The 20,560-nt window shown below is 39.6% G+C and overlaps 1 protein-coding gene across 1 annotated transcript; it reads left to right on the top strand.

The window, feature by feature from the left end:
* Positions 1 to 28: 28 nt before the first annotated feature.
* si:ch211-63p21.2 (FH1/FH2 domain-containing protein 3) lies at positions 29 to 19,863 on the top strand. The gene is made up of 9 exons (XM_034676128.1): positions 29 to 202; positions 15,893 to 16,033; positions 16,242 to 16,424; positions 18,163 to 18,282; positions 18,384 to 18,545; positions 18,744 to 18,985; positions 19,143 to 19,365; positions 19,456 to 19,564; positions 19,654 to 19,863. Exons 1-9 carry the CDS (start codon positions 65 to 67, stop codon positions 19,680 to 19,682), a joined length of 1,347 nt encoding a protein of 448 aa, XP_034532019.1. The 5' UTR covers positions 29 to 64; the 3' UTR covers positions 19,683 to 19,863.
* Positions 19,864 to 20,560: the final 697 nt, after the last annotated feature.

The raw sequence follows: 20,560 nt of genomic DNA, 5'->3' as shown, positions 1-20,560 counted from the left end.
TGCTCTCTACCTCCAGTATGGTTCTGCTTTGCGCTCTATCAGGACTGAGCCTGAGGTTCCAGCGATGCGACCTGTGGCTCCGCCCGCCATCGTCTTCGCTCTCCGTGGTGTCTTGCCGTGCTACCCGTGGCCGCTTACGCCTCCGCGAGCTGATTCGCTGGAGAGAACCTGGCTCCTGGAGTCTGGAAAAAAGGAGCACAAGGTCAGTAAATGACAAAGACACGCTGGGTGTGAAATATGCCTGTGTGTTTGTGCACAACGGACCTGCAATCTGTGTCCTCTATGTCCGCATCTGCATCACTCTCTCCCTGAGGGTCGGACAAAACGCACTCCTCCTGCAGAGGGATGAAAAACAAGATGACCAAAAAAACATAAAGGTGTACACATAAAGACAATCTGAGGAAAGAGCTGATATAACTTGTTTGAATGATTTCCGTTAGAAAAATGTGAAAGCTTTTAAGTGACACAACCTCCACATTCCCTCCACGGGGGCTTTTATTTTGTAGTCACTGGATGAAACAGCAGTGAATCATCACTATTACTATTTGTAAAGCCAAAACAACGGATCATAGTGATTGCAGTTGTCCGTGTGAGCGTCCTCGTGCGTCACTTTTAATCATCGCCATTGTTATAAAGCATGAATCAGTGCACATGACTAATGAGCTCAAAGACACCAAATGTGGTCTTATCGTATTATATACTCAACAGCATTGCTATCTACGTTCTACCACTTACACAGTCTAAAATTACTCTCTCTGATTCATATACATATTACATTTTTTTGCTATATTACAACAATCAGTTAGGGTTGGAGACACTTAGAAAACCTCATCACTGTAAATCACTGACAGGTAGGCACACAGTCTCAGTATCTACAAATGGTTTTGTTTTCTGACCCGGTTTGTGTTTATTTCTGGTTACACATTGATCCTATTTTTCCTCAGTGTACTGACGCTGATGATCATTTTTACTAATAAACTGCATTTATTTATGTCGTAATTCATACAATGTGACACAACACTTTAACATACTATACGATACAATACAACTAAACACGATAAAACATGATACTTCAAAAATATGTAACAATGCGTCACAATATGATGCGATACGAAACAATACGAAACAATACGATACAATACTATACGATACAGTACTATACAATATGATACAATGCAATACAATATATGATACAATATATGAAATGAAACTATCATAGTATCACTAAGATACAATATGATACGACACAAAACGATATGATGCAATACAATATGATACGTAGGGATCGGTACCGAATTCGGTACTTATATAGGTACCGACCAAATTCCGTCGGTACTACCGAGTACCAATTCACGTAAAATCAAACGGTACCATGTTTCGGTACCTGAACGCATCCTTGTGAATGTGAGGGATTGGAAGAGGAGACGAGTTTCCATACTTTCGCCCTGTAATAAAATCAGAGACTGATCAGGTGGACGTCTCTGCTCTCTGCATCTGTGATGGAGCGCGCCAAACGGAGCCTGCAGCTGACGGGCGTGCGCACTCACCGCGAGGCAGAGCAGCTGCAGGATTAAGTTTATTTTATACAGTCTATGGTTGAGATGGACTCTCTCGCTCTGACTACCTGCCCTGTTTATAACCGTTCCTGTGTGTGTGAATGCCCAACAAGAGAACTGACTTTTTCTCATCCGCAGGCGTTCACGTGTGTTTATTGATAAACTCCAGAAAGGGCAATTAGACGCCACGAGCACGCATCAGCCAATATATCTAATCACCTATATAATCCTGTTTCTGTTCATTTCATGTTAAAGTAAATAAATATGTTAAATTAAACAAATTTGAGATTTTATTAAGAAACAAATTAACATTTATTACCACATAAACAAACAAAAGTACCGAAAATTGGTACCGTTGAGTACCGGTACAGATTCCCAGGTACCGGGTATCGGTACCGTATCGGTTCAAATGTGAAAGGTACCCATCCCTAATGATACGATACAATATATCATACTATATCATACGATATGATGTGAAACGATACGATATGACGTGATACGGTACAATATGATATAATATGATGTGATACGATACAATGACATGATATGATGCGATACAATTTGATAAGGTACGATGCGATAGGAAATGATTAAGGGTGAGCCCGACTAAGGATTTGCTTAGTCGAATCTGATTCATCAGATTTTGCCCATAGTCGACGAATAGTCGAATGTTTGTTGTTTTTCCTTATTGACCCAAAGTCTGCATGATGGTAACCGCATGACAATATTACACATAACCCTTTACAATTAAGAGACTCGTAGCTTAAAGTAAAAGGGACAACAGAATATTATAAGTATAAAACTTAGATTTTCTAAATCTATATTGCAAAAACAACGAGGTGATGAAGGAGAGAAAACTCAAATAAGGCCACCATCTGTTAAACATGGAACAACGCGCCACTATAGAGTAAAGAATCAGGAGATATTTAAACAGTGTTCACACAGCAGAGAGCAGCACTGCAGAGGGTAGTTTGTCCAACTTAAGGCTAAACATTTGTATAATGTTCAAAATCAAACCTGAACCAGCTAAAGGGTTTTTAAATCTCTTAGCAGAACCTTTTAAAACAGTCTTTCATCGCGTCTTTGTCCGCTTGAGTCTTTTCAAACTGTACACGAGGAAAACCATCGTGTGTACGGGCAGAAGTGCGCTCCTTGCTTTGTTGACTGTAAATCCTGTCTTTGAGAATATCCTCTCTGATGGCGTGGAGGTGGATGGGATGCTGTGGATTGTTTTTGAGGCTTCGGACAGCTTTGGGTATCCGTCCTCATTCGTTTGGCCCCGTACAGTTTTTGTGTGGTCCGGTAATCCTTGATCTCACAGCCCTCTTCATGAAGCTGCTCCTCATCTTCATGAAGCTGCTCCTCATCTTCATGAAGCTGCTCCTCATCTTCATCACTATTTTTAGGATCATCTAAAGTTTTATTTCCTGACATTTTGAGCTAACATGAACATAGAAAGATTTAAAGGCCAGCTGAGGTACGTCTGCTCCACAGGTCCCGCTAAATGGTCCTTCTTTAATTACCAGGGGAGATTTAATTTCCACTTAAAGGAGATTTAACACTTCAAGAGCTGTTCTCAGAATTACATTAAATAAGTCTATATTTATATCAAAATAGGATATATGAGACACTATTTTACAGGAAACAGGAAAATAATGTAAAATTAGACATCGAGCACCCCCATGGTTTGAATGGAATGATCCACGTTTCATATCCAAATATTCGACTATGAGATTGGCAGTCGACTAAGGCTCGTTAGAACGAATCGTCGAATATTTGACTATTTGGGGTCACCCCTAGAAATGATACAACGCAATATAATATAATATGGTAGGACACGATACGATTCGATACAAAATGAAGCCACTTGAATGATCTGATTCGATTCAATACGACACAATATAATGAATCAGTATGATGTGATGCGATACAACATAATACAACACAATAAGATACGATATGATTCAATACCACACAGAACGATATGATACAATAGGATATATGGTACTATATAATAATGACACAAACCTATACATGATGATATGATACAACAGAACACAATATAATACAAATATAATATGCTTTGACATAATGCACTGCAACAAAAGTAAATAAATACAAATAACACATTTCAATATCTGATTCACTGAAAAATATAAAACGGCTCTAAATGATAAAGTTCAGGATTGATCCCATCAGCGTCATTTGCTGGAGTCATCATGTAGTGGCACGATGAGTCAGATTGGTTGGTGGATTAATTAAGACCACAACATTTGACTCTTCCATCAATGACAAATGTGTTCTACTTCAAATATGCACATTCAGAAAAATGGTGGTTACTGTATTTCTCTATGTTTGTTTTCTCTGGCTCTGATGCTTTTTCATTTTTAGTGCAAGATGACGGTTCTTAAGATGTATAATTTAAACTGGAGTTTTGCTCCTCCTCACATCATCTGTGCTTCACAAGCATTGCAGATGGTCTGTTTAGGACACTACAAAATACCTCCATACAGTGGACGTTTTAAAGGTGACATATTACGCTTTTTTCATCAACATATATTGGTCTAAGAGGTCCCCAAAACATGTCTTTAAAGTTTATGCTCAAAAAAACACTTTGAAATCAGATTTTGGCATGCCTGAAAAGCCCTCTTCTTCAGTCCTCCTCAGAACACTCTGTTTTCTCTCTGACCACGCCCCCACAGGAAGTGGATGTGGCCTCGGCTCTCCAGCACGTTGATCTAATGTTTACATGTTGGCTGAATATACAAGGCTGCTCAGAGATCACGTTACTTCAACCCTCTGAATCTGATCCAGAATCTGATCCTGACGGAGAGGCGCCTGTAGCAGGAACTTTCTGAACGACTGGTCACAGATTTAGTGTTTCTTGTTGTTTTATTTGTCAGTATGTCGACGTGTGTCTTGGTACACAGCTACGAACATGTAGCTATGTGGCTATGCTAACTAGCGCTAGCACTTATCCATGATAAATAAAAATCATCCACTAGATCTTCAAATCTGCAGACGTGGGGAGTAAAACTGACTTTTGTGTTTATTAAGACAGCCTACAACTAGCATGCCTCCCTCCTAAGCTCCTTGTTAGCACACATGTGTGCAGGTAATGAAAAACGGAGGAGGGGTTGAGTTGTATTTTATACAGTCTATGGGCTGAACAAGCTCCAAGCTCTGACTCCGTGACAGACCGGATGTCGTTGTGACGTAACAAAAACACTGAAAACTGAAACGGCTCGTTTCAGCACACATTTACAGAAAGGTGTAGAAATCAGAACAGGGGCAGAATGGATTTTTTTCATTTTCGGGGGGTTTGTAGACATGCCAGGGACACATATTTCAGGTAGAGAACCATTAAAAAGTCGATTTTGCATGATATGTCACCCTTAAAGCTTGATGTTGCCGTCATCGTGCGTGCATATTTAATGCGTCGATAACACAATTGTGCAGATAATAAATGCATCTGTGACTTGTGTATCTAAAACAGTGGACTATTCCTTTAAAACACATTATTGGAAACACATGTAAGTGTAAAATGTTAGTTATTTCAAATGGTAATATGGCTTCTATGTGCAGGGTTGTGTCCTTTAAAAATGCTTCCAGTCTTTTTAGTTTGATGATAAATGATACCCGGGTTACATATTTAGCAGTTTCTCAGATTTCAAAATAAAATCTGAATGAGCCGTTGGCAGCAAAAGAGTAAAAACTCTCTTTTCTCCTTTAAATAATCTCTTTCAGTTCTGGCCTACATGTCATGAACCCTTGGAGAGTGTTAGTCATAAAAGCATCACTTGCTGAGAAAAAGGAGGAAAAAAAGCCTTCAAGTGCAGCAACAAAAATATCAGTTTCTGGCGCTAATTAAGAAACACAAACGTCACACATTACCTCAGTGCCGTATCCCTCAGAGTACCTGGTTATCATTACTCTGTTTTTTCCACAGTGTTCACATAGCAGCGTATCCTGAGAACAGACAAGACTTAATTAGATTGTTAATTAAAAGTATTTTTAAAAAGCCATCTGACGGCGGCGTGGAGTTCTTTTTAGACTTTTGAGTACAGACAGATAGAGAGGTCAGCAGGACTTTAAAGGCATGCATTTAGAGAACAGATGAAGAAACACTCTGAGTGCCGGCCACGGACACTTAAGTAGGAAGCCTGAGCACTCACCGGCGTAGGCGTGTGTGCTTCTGAATAAAGTGTACAGGGACCGGCCTCGCACAGACACACTACATCTACCTCTCTGCAGCTCGCCCCCATCTGAGACAGAGAGACAAAGACAGAGAGGATAAACAACTGTGAACTCTTGACTTATGAGAAGCCTCTTGCACCTTTTATCTGTAGCTAGCTGCACATTAACAAAGCAAGGTAAAGAAACAAGAGAAACTTATATAATGTACAATCATACAGAACAAACATGGAGGTAATCAATCGTCATATTTATGAGCCAAAGTTTTGTTTTCTGTTTTCCTTTTTTTGTGGCTCTGTGATCAAATCGCTGGCTTTTAACCTTCTCCACCTACTTGTGTTTGAATGTGGCGAATGGATGACTGGCACTGCCAAACATTCTGAGTCATGAGAGCTGATAAATTAGAGCTACAGCGACCATGATTAACTGTTCAAGAGAAAATTGATCACCAAAATAGTCTTTATAGTTTTGGTGATTTAAAAAAAAAAAATTATTTGCCAATCACATCATCGGATTTGTTTTTTTGTTGACATTTTGTAAAAGAATAGACAGATTTTTAACAGTTTTATTTTTAAATGATGCAATTTGAAGACATATCAGAGCATTTTAGACCTACATGACAATTTATATGCTTAATGAATAATAATTATCATAAAAATAGTCTGCAGATGAATGTATAAAAAAGTAATTGCTAGTTACAGCCATGCAAAGACGTGAATTACATCAGATTTTAACATTTTGCTGGTTATCTATTTAACAGATGTTCTTATTTAAAGCTCCTGTAAGTTTTTTTTTTAAACTGTCTATGAATCAGACTGAACTTGACTCTATTACCTCTATTTGGCTATCTAAACCAGGGGTTCCCTAAATGTGGGTCGGGACCCCCTGGGGGGTCGCGAGACACAAATTGGGGGTCATGAGATGTCTTCCAGATTTTTTTTTTTAAAGTTACGTAAAAATATTATTATTTACCTTGTTTTCTTATGTTGATCCTTTTGGTTGGTACTGTATTATTATTTATTTATCATTATTATTATTTTTCATATTCATTTTATTTTATTTTTCTATTCTCTTTGTTGGTTTTGTATTACTTATATATAATTTGTTAACATGTAGTGAACAAATGAATACTAAAAATAAAAAAAGTTTAATGTCAAAAGTTATCTAAAATTTGTACATTTTACCCATTATAGTAAAAAATATCAACAAAAATAGTAGCTAAACTTAACCAATAAAACCTTGAAAATAGAAAATGTAATGAGTTTTCTGCCTTTCTTTGTTGTCAGATGACTCCTAAGTTTATTGTTAGTGATCAGTTAATTATCAGAAGCATCAGTAGCAGCAGGTTAATTCATAAAGGCACAGGAAACAGCCACATGCTCATATAGGTAGGCAATTTTTTTGCAGACCAGCTAAATGAAGCCACATTAATTAAATCACTTTGAGGGACAGTGGGGGTCGCAAGTCTTTGGCACCGATATTTTGGAGGTCTCGGGCTGAAAAGATTGGGATTGGGAACCCCTGATCTAAACCATAATTGACACGATCAGACTTTATTTCTATAAAGTCGTTTTCAGTCACTGAAGCTCTGCTGTAGGGTAGGTGTCAAACAAGGCCCACTATCAAAACATTACTTAACATTTTTTACAGTAAAGAATCACAGGAAGTGATATTTCCAAAAACACTACTTACAACCTTACAGGACTAAAATAGTCTGGAGATGAGAGGTACTGCTTTGTCTACAGGGTCGCCAAAACCTCCTTACAGGAGCTTTAATATTCTGTAATATCATTAATTGGATCAAAAATCTATATTGTTCTGGGGCCGGTTGGCCTAGTGGTGAAGTCATGTTCCCCATGCAGAGAGGCTATAGTCCTCGACGCAGGGGGCCCAGGTTTGAATCCGACCTTCGACCTTTTACCACATGCCTGTCCCCACTCGCTCTCCCATTGTCCAGCTTTATCCACTTTCTAGCCAGTGTACTGGGTATGCTATTGTGGATTATTTTAATGGACAAAATAACTTCTTATACATCATACACTAGTTTTAAATCTTTTATTTTTGGGGCCCGCATTTTTGCCTTTAATGGAAAGGACAGCTGAAGAGAGACAGACAGGGAAAGTGGGGAGCAGAGAGTGGAGAGTGGGGGATGACATGCAGTAAATGGTAGAGGTTGGAATCAGACCTGCGACCTCTGCAAGAGGACTACAGCCTCTGTTTAATGGGGCATGCGCTCAGACCACTATGCCAACAGCGCCCCATTATTATTTTATTTCTAAACACTGTCTGCTCAGCTGCGATGCTACACCTCCTGCAGACAGTGCTGAGAGCATTAATAATTATGGAGTCATGGTTTCTAAATGACCCCCCAAAAAATGTGCATTATATGTTGTGGATAAAAATGACGTTTTTATGAAAATACACATTAAAATAGAAAAATACATGATACAGTATGTTCGTGACATGCCTTTTAAAATTATCATCCAGGCTCCGGGTACTTTGCAGCAAGTAAGAAAATGTAATTCAAAGCACACTATTATTTCATCCACAGACTCCCAAGGTGTGCAGCTCTGTAAACAGGTATAAATACATGACCTCACCTCGCAGTCATTGTCAGACGTCTCTCCGGAGGAAAACAGGCCGTGGGAGTCAGATTCCCTCCGCAGCATGACCTCTGACCTGGCTCACTCGCTCACATAGACCTGCTGCAGAACACAAATAGCAGGGACAGCAGCTCAGTGACATCACTTTGAGTTTTAGAGGAAGTTTTTGTTCAACGTGACTTTGAAGATTTTAAGTTTGGAGTTGTTTATATTTATATTTGTATTTATATTTTTACATTTATTACTGTACTTCCTTTTAATCCAGTGTTCTTATTGTGGCTTGATACGGGACCTGAGAATTGAAATTTTGTTCCATATCACGCAACAGCTTGTGTTGGTATGACAATAAAAAACCTTGAATATCCTTAAATCCTTATTTCTTAACAAAAACAAAAAAGAAAATTTTAGTAGGGACTCAACACATCTGTGGATAAGTCAGTATTATAAATAAATCAGCTTATAATAATCAAGAATATTTTTTAAATTTGATATTGTTAAAAAATGATTATGAAACAAATTTAAAATAAATTAACCGTACATTTTTAAAAGACTTGTTAATAATAAATAAGATGGATTATTACCTTCATGAGATACTAAATTTTAACAAATGCCAATACCAGGGTTCCCACTCTTTTCCAGGACATTTCAAGGACATTTTCATTGATGATGAAGCTGGTATGACAGTCTAAATTGAGTTCCTAATTTGGTTCCTAAATAGTCTAATATGTTCCTCTCAGTGGAAGTCTACATTGAAAGACATGCAGACTATGGCTATTCATGAAATCATCTCTTACATGCTTAAAAATTATGGCAAATTAATTATAGAACAATGCAACCACATATGTACAGCACTTCACTTTATTAGTGCAACCAAGTAACAATGATGGGCAACTCTCATCTCAGCTTTCTCTTTTCTCAAAAAATATAAAATGAGCTAAGTAAAAAACAAAAGAGCCAGCAAAGGACTCTGGAAGCTGCCTTACTGAAATAAATAAATACTAATAGTAACAATCAGAGGATCAGTGCTTAAATTGACCTAAATAGAACTGAATGGCAAAAATGGCCACAAATGTTGAACGGGGATGTGTTTTTTTTAACTTTGTCAGGTCACACGCAGTCATGTTGGAATAATTTTCCAGGACAATCTGTGATTTTCCAGGATATTTTTACTTTTTCTCCCATTTTCAAACTGTTTTCCAGGACACGTGGGAACCCTGAATACAGTCTATTTAAATATGTACATTAAAAAAAACATTTTAAATGAAAATAACTACTTCAAATAAAAGATTTTTTCAATAAAATGAAGAAAATCAACCCCTAAGTTGAGGTAAAATTCCACTTTATTGATAATGTCATACATTATTATAATGCCTGCAAGAATTGAAAGGCTATTCAGTTTCTTATAATTAAGGTTAAAATCTATTCTAAAGCTTGTATGTTTAACTTGGTGTTTTAAATGAAAATAACTACTTCAAAAAAAAAAGATTTTTTCAATAAAATGTAGAAAATCAACCCCTAAGTTGAGGTTAAATTCCATTTTATTGATAATGTCATACATTACTATAATGCCTGCAAAAATTGAAAAGCTATTCAGTTTATTATATTATGTGTCTTATAATTAAGATTAAAATCTATTCGAAGGCTTGTATGTTTAATTTGGTGTTTTAAATGAAAATAACTACTTTAAAAATATATTTTTTCAATAAAATGTAGAAAATCAACCCCTAAGTTGAGGTCAAATTTCACTTTATTCATAATATGTGTCATACATTATAATAATGCCTGCAAAAATTGAAAGGCTATTCAGTTTCTTATAATTAAGGTTAAAATCTATTCTAAGGCTTGTATGTTTAACTTGGTGTGACAGAGGATGTTGTGTTCAAGCCAGCATCTGGGTCCTGCTACCAGGGATTTCTCATCACCTCAGTGTAACATCTGCTCAGCACTGGCTCATTACGTAATAACCACAGTCAATGTTAGAGCCGGACAACTTTTCAGAGAAAGGTTTGAGAGCAAAAGATGCTTTAAACATAATAAAATAATGTTTTTAATGCCAGACTTAATTTGTTTATATATACAGAGGAGAACTGCAGGATGAGAATTACTCTTGAATTGAAGCGAAGATAAATCAGAGCAGAGAATTCCGTCTTACCTCAAACGCATCCTGTCCAGCACGAGGGAGTAAAGCCATAAAAAAGTGCACGGGGTTCTGGATCTAGAGGATGAGGAGGAGGAGAACGTGGCGATGTGTCTCATTGTGGCGCGGGGAAGCCATGAGCTCGCGCTGCTTGTGAGTGTTTGACATTGTAACAAATCCTCTGTGATGTCAGCGCGAGCGATGACAGGCAGCTATACAGACCGGCAAGCGCGCGCTCAACGGGGCACCGAATGTTCCCAAAACATCGCGGGAGCGCGGAGAGCGGGATTTCCGGGACTTTCAAAATAAAAGGATGCATTTCAGAAAATCAAACAACAGATAAAAGAGTAGTTAAAATGTTTTCTGTACTGTAAATACGCTTATATTACATTGTATTCTTTGAGTATGAAACATGGAAGGGATCTCAGTGATGCCATAAATTCCAAAGAGGTGTTTTGAAGCCTAAAGATGAGAGACTTTATATTGAAAATGCTGGCTCCAAATAACTTTTGGCTAAGCAAGAAATCAAGTAAGACGTGGGCTGTTTTCAAAACCGCCCACTATACTAACAGTACGTATTGACTTAGCCAAAATCCAGTATGTAGTATGTCAGAGCAAAATCTGCAGTATGCTAAAACTCCCCAGATGTCATACTGATTCGGGAAAATTTCACAGTATGCATCGGACCGGTCTCCCTCGCGTACTGTTTCCCACAATGCACAGCGCTCATTCTGCTTTTTCTTTTTTCTTCTTTTTTGACCGGAGGAAATCCATTTTTATGTGCTGTGAAAATTATTAAATTACATATAAACCACTTCCTAACTTTTTAAATAATCAGTGAATGCTAAAGAAGCAGTTTTGCTATCAGCTTGGTTGTTGTTTACTTCCGCTTTCTGAAACCGTTAATTCAGTGACGTCTGGCCCAGCGTACTGCAACCAGGGGTGCATCTTGCTCGGCTGGAGGTGAAGCTTTCAGCAGTGTGTCTGCCCCCTGGTGGCTGGCTGCAGTATAGGTAAAAAAATCCGTCTCCCCCATTCAAATGAATGGGGGCGCAGTCAAACTTTAAAAAATAAATACACGTCGTACGAATGTTTCTCACATCCGTATGCTGTGGTGATATGTAGTTAGTATTTGACTGTTTTGTGTCCAAGGCCTCGTTTTCCTGAAAAGTTTCTTTTTCATTAGTTATTAGAGTTTAAAAAACGGGGTTTTACTTCCAGGGTTTGCTTTGATTCACAGCTGCTGTAGAGGAAAACTTAAAGGACACACATCGTCTTGTGACACTACGCTGTAGGGTGGAGCTTGTTACAGTGGCTTCACAGGCTCTGGCTGCACAATGGCGGCGCCCAGGAGCGGGATTTTTTGGCTTCAGAACCGTACAACAGGAAGAGGCGGAGCAACGCTGTCCATTTTTATTTACAGTACATTTCTATGCGTACGACATACTGAATTTTGGCCAAATCAGTACGTACTGCTAGTATAGCAGGCAGTTTCGAAAACAGCCGTGGAGTATAGACCATAGGCTTTCTGCCTGGCTAAATGTTACAACACGACAAGATATCAGGGAAAAACTAGAGGTCTATATCTGCAACAGCATCTACACTTACATCTATGCATTCATTGTGTTCTTTTCATATCGTATGTTGTTTGTTTTATCAAGTGCTTTTTTCATATTAAGTGTTTTTTTATTATTGTTACATTTGTAAGGTGACCTTGCATGTCCTGAAAGGTGCCTATATAAATGCATTATTTATTACAGTGTCAAACTTGTCAGAATAACTATATAACAGTTATAATGTGGCTAAACACACTTTTTTAAATATCAATCGTCCCATGAGCCTTTGTTCTGATACTTTTGTATATCAACCGCCACTTCCAGGTAGCTACAATATTTTGAATTACATCATTCCAAATAAATAGTTTCAATTTATTAACCAACAAAACATCCAAAGATCCTTTCATGTAATATAAACACCATGCCAAAATGTTCCTCTCTTTGAAATACATAAACTAATTTAAGTACATTCTTTACAGCACGTCCATGTTTGTAGGTCTTAATTTTGTTAGAGCACCATCTGGCTTTTTGATGTGAAAATGAAACACAAGAGCTACATTTAGGAATTCAGAAAATAAAAATAATAAGAAAAAGATTTTTAGGATGGTAATTGAATTAAACACATAAGGCAATATTTAGGAAAATACAGAATAGAAGAAATGTCATGAAAAATGTCACAGTATCGAACTAGTTAAGAGCACATTTGGGTGCCAGTTTGGCTTGACGGGTGAATCCCATGCCCCATGTGAGGTTATGTACCTCAAAACAGAAGCCCCAGGTCTGATTCCAGGCTGCAGCCATCTGTCCTGTCCTCTCAATGAAGATGAGTGGCTGCAGCCTGGACGCCCCAAAAAAGAAGGCATTCACCTGTTCAGCAAAGGATCTAAAACTCCCATTGGAACCTCATCATGGTGGATAAATAACACTCCGCTTTTGTAGTGCTACAGCTCACTTTTTAAAAGTTTAACCTGTTTTAGGTCACTTGGATCACGGCCTGAATGTGGTTTTGTGAATCCATCAATCATCAGGTCCAAAGTGACGAGCCTACATAGTTAACCGCCACTGCATTGTTGTGATGAATGCATGGTGCAAAGTGGTATGCTGCTGGTATGCAATTGTCTTGAAGGAAAATGAGATGTTCAGTTGCTCAGAAAAATGTGGGCACATTCAAAGGTGTCTTTAGAGTGGTTTTGATAGAATTCAAGATATGACTCATAGCACAGCTCAGTTTTTCTTTAGGGTGATTTGAAGAAAGTGTTCACTCTGAGGTACAACTACTGTGTGCCTTTGTTCAATGTGTCCTTTTCATGACAAATCCAAGTTTAAAAAAAATCCTTATTACCAAAGCAAGCCAACAGCAGTTACATGTAATTGTCTCCCTCTTGATCTTTATCTTGCACCATGAAGGCCAAGAGAGAGATAGACTACAGTCAGCGGTTAGGAAAGATGAAAAGAGATGTACAGATTTATGTACACAACCACCACCACCAGACACACGCACAAGAAGAAAAGCATGTGGGAATCTGTTTCAGTACAGACGCCACATCATCATTAAAACACTGTACTGCTGCTCAGTGTGACAAGAAGGAGGAACTTGGTCAAATCTAGGTCAGTTTAAAAGGAGATTTAGAAAATGACAACTTTTTTAAAAGTTCTTTGAACATAGCAGAAGAAATGGAACTTGCTAACCAATGAGCGTATGAAGAAATGTCATGCTGAAAAAAAGAAAAGAAGGTTTACTCTCCAAATCCTCTTTTGCAGAAGGGTTGAAAACCCTGTTGATAGATAAATGTTACAAAGAGTTTAAGCTTCCCAAATAATGCTCAGTTTGGCCAAAATGTCCCATGAGCCCTTGTGCCGCCTCGGGGCCAAAGAACGAGATAAAGTGTAATTATAGGGAGACCTAATGGTGGAGGGAGGGATCCTCATTATGGATGCATGTCAACCGTGCAAATGACCCCTGTGAACGGAGCTGTGCACTGGATGCTGTGCAGTATTTCTGCACACAAACTCCAATTTCTTTCACACAGTTACGATATGATTTATTTTAAATGCGCCCTAAATTTTGCACTCAAGAATTTATCCCATTTCACATGTTTCTGGTGATATTCCTTATTCTTCTGCATGATGGGATTCATTTATTTTAAGTTAAGTAACTCTTTCCTAATGTGTCCAAAAAGTTGCATGAAATAAAGAAGGACTTTTGGTAATTTGCACCCTTTTATGTGCTCACATGGGAGAAGGAGAGGCAGAAAAGGGGGGGCAGCGACAGATCTCCAGTGCTAGATACAGAGGTTTGTGTATATACAAGAAGCAATACAAACAGGAGATGCAGGCTTGATAAGGAAATTAAGGGAAAGGGTGCAACTCAAATAAACCATGACTAATGCACCAACAGACCAATGCACCTCTCTCGTCTCTTACTTATCACTCGCAGAAAGAGAAACCAAGAGAGATGAAATTCAAAAGAAAGCTGCAGAGGCACGTCATGTATTTCGGTTTTCTGGCGGCCTCGCAGAAAAACATTCCGTGGATTTTCTCCTCAGAATTGGACCAAGGACTACGCACACATCCGTCAAAACTCACATGAATTCTTCCTCTTGCAAAGAGGTTACAGGTTTCTGGCGCACACGCAGAGAAAAAGATACAGTCAACTCTTGGATGAAAGCACCAGACTCGGCTCGACTCAACGTTTTGGATTGGACGGTCGATCGCTGCGCCCAAGGCAATTGCAGGTTACGGTGCAGGGAGAACACCCAGAGGTGGTTCGAAGATTGTGATTTGGTGGTGCGAGTTATGCGCGTCTGTGGTCGGCAAGTGAGGCTGAGCATCCACAGACATCTAAATTCATATTCAAAGTGTGTGAGGTGTTTGTTGACTGCACAGTGAGAAGTAGAAGAAGAAAGGACTGGGACGAGATCAAGTTTGAATGCTTTGTGGAAGACAAGGATGAAGGAGAATATGAGCGTAACCAGATCAAATCCTTAACCATTTTCTTTCAGCATAATCTGAATATTGCCTCTGAACTGTACCAGGCCTTTTTTGCTGAGTCACATATAGCAATGAAGGAGTCGGACCAATCCAAGGAGAACCCCCTGACTTGGGATTTCGACCAATCCTTCAGTTCTCTCCTTCAACCGGCAGCACGTCTCTGCTTGAACACGTTGGATTTCTCAGACCTCTGGGACGAAGAAGACAGTACCGAAGACGAGGGGACCAGTTCAACCAGTGAATCATCAACGTGTCTCCTAGCTCCCCCGGCACCACCTCCTCTACCTCCCCCTCCTCCTCCGCTTGCCTCACCTTTTCCTTCAACCCCCAAAAAAGGTGAAACCACCAAATGTCGGACCTTGAAGCTCCATTGGAGGGAACTGCAGAGTTTGGCTCCCCTTCCCAGGATGACACGCTTTGGGACTCAGACTATTTGGGCCAAACTTGAGCCGGTCAATTTGGATACAAACCGGCTGGAGTACTTGTTTGAGTCGAAGGGTGGTTGCACCAGTTTTAATTTGGTTTCTGGGAGGCAGGTAAGTCTGATGAGACAAGATAATGTCACAAGAATATGACAGGATTGAGATCAAACGTGTCTTCTGTTTTTTGTTTCTCTGTTTTGGAAGTTAGAGATTTATGACGCAACTTTTAGCAACCACAGTTTAATCCCATTAGGACAATCTGCTCTGTGTCAGTTGCCTTGGATGTACTGCTTAACTAATTAGTCTCTAAATGGACTATTGTTCTAATATAGGATTCGAAACACTGTTACAGTGGCAGATATCTGATCTAGATTCAAAAGTTATGTTTATCTTGGACCAACTGTCTCAGATTCCTCTCTTTATCTCAACATAGAAGCAGCCGTCGGTCTCTGTTTTGGGGATGAAGAGGAGTAACATCATCACCATCGCCCTAAGCAGCCTGCCCCCTCCCCGCCTCCTCCCCCCTGCTATCTACAGCATGGACAGCAGTGTGCTGGACAAAGAGGACGTCCAGGTACAGTAGAGGTCATGTCCAGCAGAATCTGAGCTTCAGCATTTGCTCAACCTTTTAAAATGTGCTTTGGTTGGATAAGCATTTTGTTGCCCTTTCTGTATCTTTATAACAGCTGAATAAAACAGACAGATATGGAGGCACTAATTCAGAATGAACACAGTAGTCCTGAAACACTTTCATCTCTTTCTAAAATCACTTTCAAACACAGCGACTTCAGGCGCTTATCCCAACAGAAGAGGAACTTTGTCTGATCAAGGAGGCCAAGGCCCAGAATCCCAAGTCTCCTCTTGCCCCGGCTGAGCTCTGCCTGCTTACTTTGGGGGAAATAACACATCTGGACTCTAGGCTACAGCTGTGGTCCTTCGCACTGGAGTACGACTCTTTGGAAAGGGTAAGTGAGAGAATGGATGTGTGCTTGAAGGGATGGAAAGTAGTTTCAGTAATCCATGGGGCCCCTGAAGTCCAATAAAGTGATAATGTTAATCATTCGCACAGGCTATAATCTTGTGCACTACATGTTTTAGCTTGTGCACACAAGATTTCTTTAGGGCAGAAGTTATTAACTTGGGTTTTATCTTGTGTGCAAAAGTAGTTATATAGTGCGGGTAAGGTTTTATCTCGTGCACACAAGTTATTATCTTGTGCACACAGGTTATTATCTTGTGCACTCAAGTTATTATCTTGTGCATACAAGTTTTTTATACTGTGCTGCTTAGGTGTTTTCTTGAGGGCACAATTAGTTAGTTTTCTTAAAATTTTATCTTGTGCACACAAGTTATCTTGTGCACACAAGTTTTTTATACTGTGCTGCTTAGGTGTTTTCTTGAGGGCACAAGTAGTTAGTTCTCTTAAGGTTTTTATCTTGTGCACACAAGCTATTAACTTGTGCACATAGGGTTTTATCTTTTGCACATAAGTAGTTATATAGTGTGATTTAGGCTTAAACTTGAGCACACATATTGTCTCATGCACACAAATGATCTTGTGTACAAGTTATTATCTTGACCAGTCAAGTTATTGTATTTTACACTTCAGGATTTATCCTGTACACACAAGTTATTATATTGTGCACACAAGTAATTATCTTGTGCGCCTTGTGCCTGTGTGCAGAAGTTATTAACCTTTACAAATGCAGCATTGGTATTGAATCCCCTCAACATCTTTCATCATGAAATGACATTATTTGCTCTTATGTTGTGTGAATACTGTTTTTAATTCATTTTTTTGAGCACATGTTTTTCCTTGTGTAACACAAGCGCCCTCTGCTGGACAAGAATTAAGGAATTCACCCCATGTTATGTTGATTCGCAGTGAATTCCTGCAGAATATGTTAAATTTAGTCCGTTTTTTTATATGTGAAAGTGCTGTTTATCTATGGAACCTCTTAATTTAATGTTAAACCCTTGAGCTATGATATGGATTTGCTGTACAGTATCTGTGGCTCACCATGTATGCTGTTCTAGCTAGGTAGCGGCGAAATTCATCTCCATGGTGTAGCATCGCTATCCCACAGTTAGCTACTTTATTGCTTTTTATTGTCTTTAGAATAAACAGCATGTTGGAGGCAAAGGTGCATGTTAATACCTAGCTCATCACACATGGTTTACTCACCCGCTTCTTTTTTTTAAAGTTGTATTTTTGGGCTTTTTTGCCTTTATTTGATAGGACAGCTGAAGAGAGACAGGAAATATGGGGAGTAGAGAGTGGGGGAAGACATGCAGAAAATGGTTGACCAGTTGGGAATTGTACCGGCGACCCCTGCGATGAGGACTATAGCCTCTTTATGTGGTGCGCTTAGACCACTAGACTACCAGCGCCCCACTCACCTGCTTCTTAAACCTCTTATTATCTTGTGGGCACAGAAGAAACAATGATCACCTTTGCAGGACTTCAGTAGTTTTCAGTCTGCAAGCTTCAGGTAGAAACTGCTGTATTTCCTGATAGTGAGTATGACCACTCAGGGGGCCCCACCTGTACAAGCTCATCATCAAAGATCCAACATCCCAGTGTTGTTTGGTTGAAGAGTATTCCCATAGTGAAAACTTTCTTGTCTCAAATTGATCAAATCATCAGACCTACAATGACGCTACCCTCTGACCTGTCCTCTGACTGTGTCCCTCCTCTTACAGGAAATTGCTGAACCTCTTTTCCACCTGAAGTTGGCCATGGAGCAGCTCTCAGCCAGTCAAACCTTTAGATGTATTCTCGCCACAGTTTTAGCCATTGGTAACTTTCTTAATGGATGCAAGGTGAGCTTTTTTCCATCCCTCTCTTTATTTGCAACTTGAATGCAATGGTGAGTCTTTTATTCTGTCCCTTGTGCGCTCACTATGCATTTGGATGTACCAAGGCCCGTGGTTTTGAGCTGAGTTACCTGGGAAAGCTGTCCCAGGTGAGGGATACACACACTCGCCAGCCCCTGCTGCACCACGTCTGCGTGCTCCTGATGCAGCTCTACCCGCAATCATCTGACCTCTACTCTGACATCACTGCTGTTACTAAAGCTGGCAAGGTGCGTAGCTGGGCCAGTGTGTGTGTGTGTTTTGCTTGTGTCTGTGTCTTAAGTGAAAGTACTGGATATAGGAAAAAGGTAAAGATAAATGTGACAGGGTCCAAACCAAGTCAGAAGTCTTCCTGGCTTCCAATGTACGATCAGTTAGTTCAGTATGAGCGCCAACGTAATGTATGTAACAATTCTTCATCTGTACAGTACGACTACTCCCTCGTCCAGACCAATTTCACTCAGCTTGAGGTGCTCTGCAAAGCATCATGGGACCAGCTCAAGATTTTGGACAAGGTAGACGACAAGAGGAAAGGTGGAAAGCTGGAGAAGAGGAAAGATGAGGCCTTGGCAGCGGACGGAATGCTGCGGAACAGGCTGCCGAAGATTTTGAAAGAGTGCGAGGAGAGGCTGAAGGTCTTGAGGGCCGTCCACCGGCGAGTTATCAACAGGTTGGTTCATTTCACTTCGAAGCTTTGGTGCCAAGCGTTCCTCGATTTGGTGTTAGGTTAAAATTGTAGTCCTACATTATGTCCAGGAGACACTTTAAGTTTTGAGGCTAAGGCAAAAGTTATGGAATCAAAATTTGTGCTCTGCTTGTTTCTCCAGGTTCCACTCCTTCCTCTTATTCCTCGGCTACTCCCGCGCTATGGTACGAGACACCAAAGCAGAGGACTTCTGTAAAACCATCAGTAACTTCTCTTTAGAGTACAGGACGACACGGCAGTCCCTCCTCATGCAGAGGGAGCGGGAACGACAGAGAAGTGGAGCAGAAAGTCCAGGCCCGAGCACTCCCACATCCAGGAGGAAACAACAACAAATGCCGACTGAGGTTTTCACTCCACATGTTCTTCAAGTAAAGCTCCTTTTTGCACCGAATTAAAGATTGGATCTGTTAACCTGCTATCTGTTGATCCACCAGGAGAATGAGGAGCAGTGTCGGCTCGAGGAGGTGCTGAGGACACCCGAGCCTGTCCCAAGACGTGACGCCACTTTGCCCCGAAACCGAAGGAGGACGGCTGATAATCAAGGTCTTTTATTTGAAACACACACCTTTAACAAAACTTTGGCCTTTATCTGTTAAATTTGTTATAGTTAATCTTTCTTTGTCACTTCACAGGACCTTTCTCCCTGAAACTGAAGTGGTGAACCTGCTGACTCTGCTTTCAAACCAATTCAGTCACTGGTGTAACAAAGAGAAAAGCTTATGATTATTTATGACGTGTTTGTTGGAAGTCACCTTTTTTTTGTGGACGAGTGCATGATATTTCACACGACATTTAACTTAGAATTATGTTTGAAATTAAATTAAAGATGAATTAAAAACTGATTTAAGCACTTATCCATTTTTGTGTGTATAATATATAATGTAATAATTGCACCACCGGATCAAAAAGAGGAAGAATAAACTGCAGTGCGTTAGCATAACAACCATCATCAATAATGCCTTTAAATTTGGTGATTACAATAAATTCAGAGTTCAAAATTACAAAAGCAGCTACTAAAACTAACTTTTTCTAAAAGTTCAGGTGCCTCGTGTATACAGTCTCAAAGCAGGAAGCTTTGATCTTGCTAGCAAGTACATTTGCTTGCTAGCGATAAGCAGCATCCCTTTTAAGAGCTAAGAGTACTAATATGTAGCTACATGTATAGCTAGCATGGCCGCCAAGGACAAGAAGCTTAAGTTTTTTAATATTATATCAATATAAATTATTTTGTGCACAACCACTCTCTTCTTCTTTTATGTCTTTCAACTGCTGCATGTTGAAAGCTGCCCACTAAATACAAAACTGGCTGTTACTTATTTGTCAATTACAACATACGGGTCCAAGATGGCCGCCTCAGTGGAAGGGGACCTGCTCCTTATATAAAAGGCTTGTTTTAAGTTCACAAAAACAAACATTTTACATTCAGTTGATTATCCCCTAATTTAAACATACCTATGAGGGTTATATTCCATATCTACCAAGCGTGTTCTGTTAAATGCTGCCAATTATTTCACACTGTACCTTTAAATTATGAAATGA

Source organism: Notolabrus celidotus, chromosome 23 (assembly GCF_009762535.1).
Source record: "Notolabrus celidotus isolate fNotCel1 chromosome 23, fNotCel1.pri, whole genome shotgun sequence".
Classification (NCBI taxonomy): domain Eukaryota; kingdom Metazoa; phylum Chordata; class Actinopteri; order Labriformes; family Labridae; genus Notolabrus; species Notolabrus celidotus.
The sequence above is the reverse complement of the archived record's forward strand: the minus strand, read 5'-3'. Positions and strand labels throughout refer to the sequence as shown.

Coding starts and splice junctions, on each gene's coding strand:
- si:ch211-63p21.2 (XM_034676128.1), top strand. CDS start 65: ATGCGACCTGTGGCTCCGCCCGCCATCGTCTTCGCTCTCCGTGGTGTC. Junction 18,283..18,383: donor ACTTTCTTAATGGATGCAAG/GTGAGCTTTTTT, acceptor GGATGTACCAAG/GCCCGTGGTTTTGAGCTGAG. Junction 19,366..19,455: donor AACAACAAATGCCGACTGAG/GTTTTCACTCCA, acceptor TTGATCCACCAG/GAGAATGAGGAGCAGTGTCG.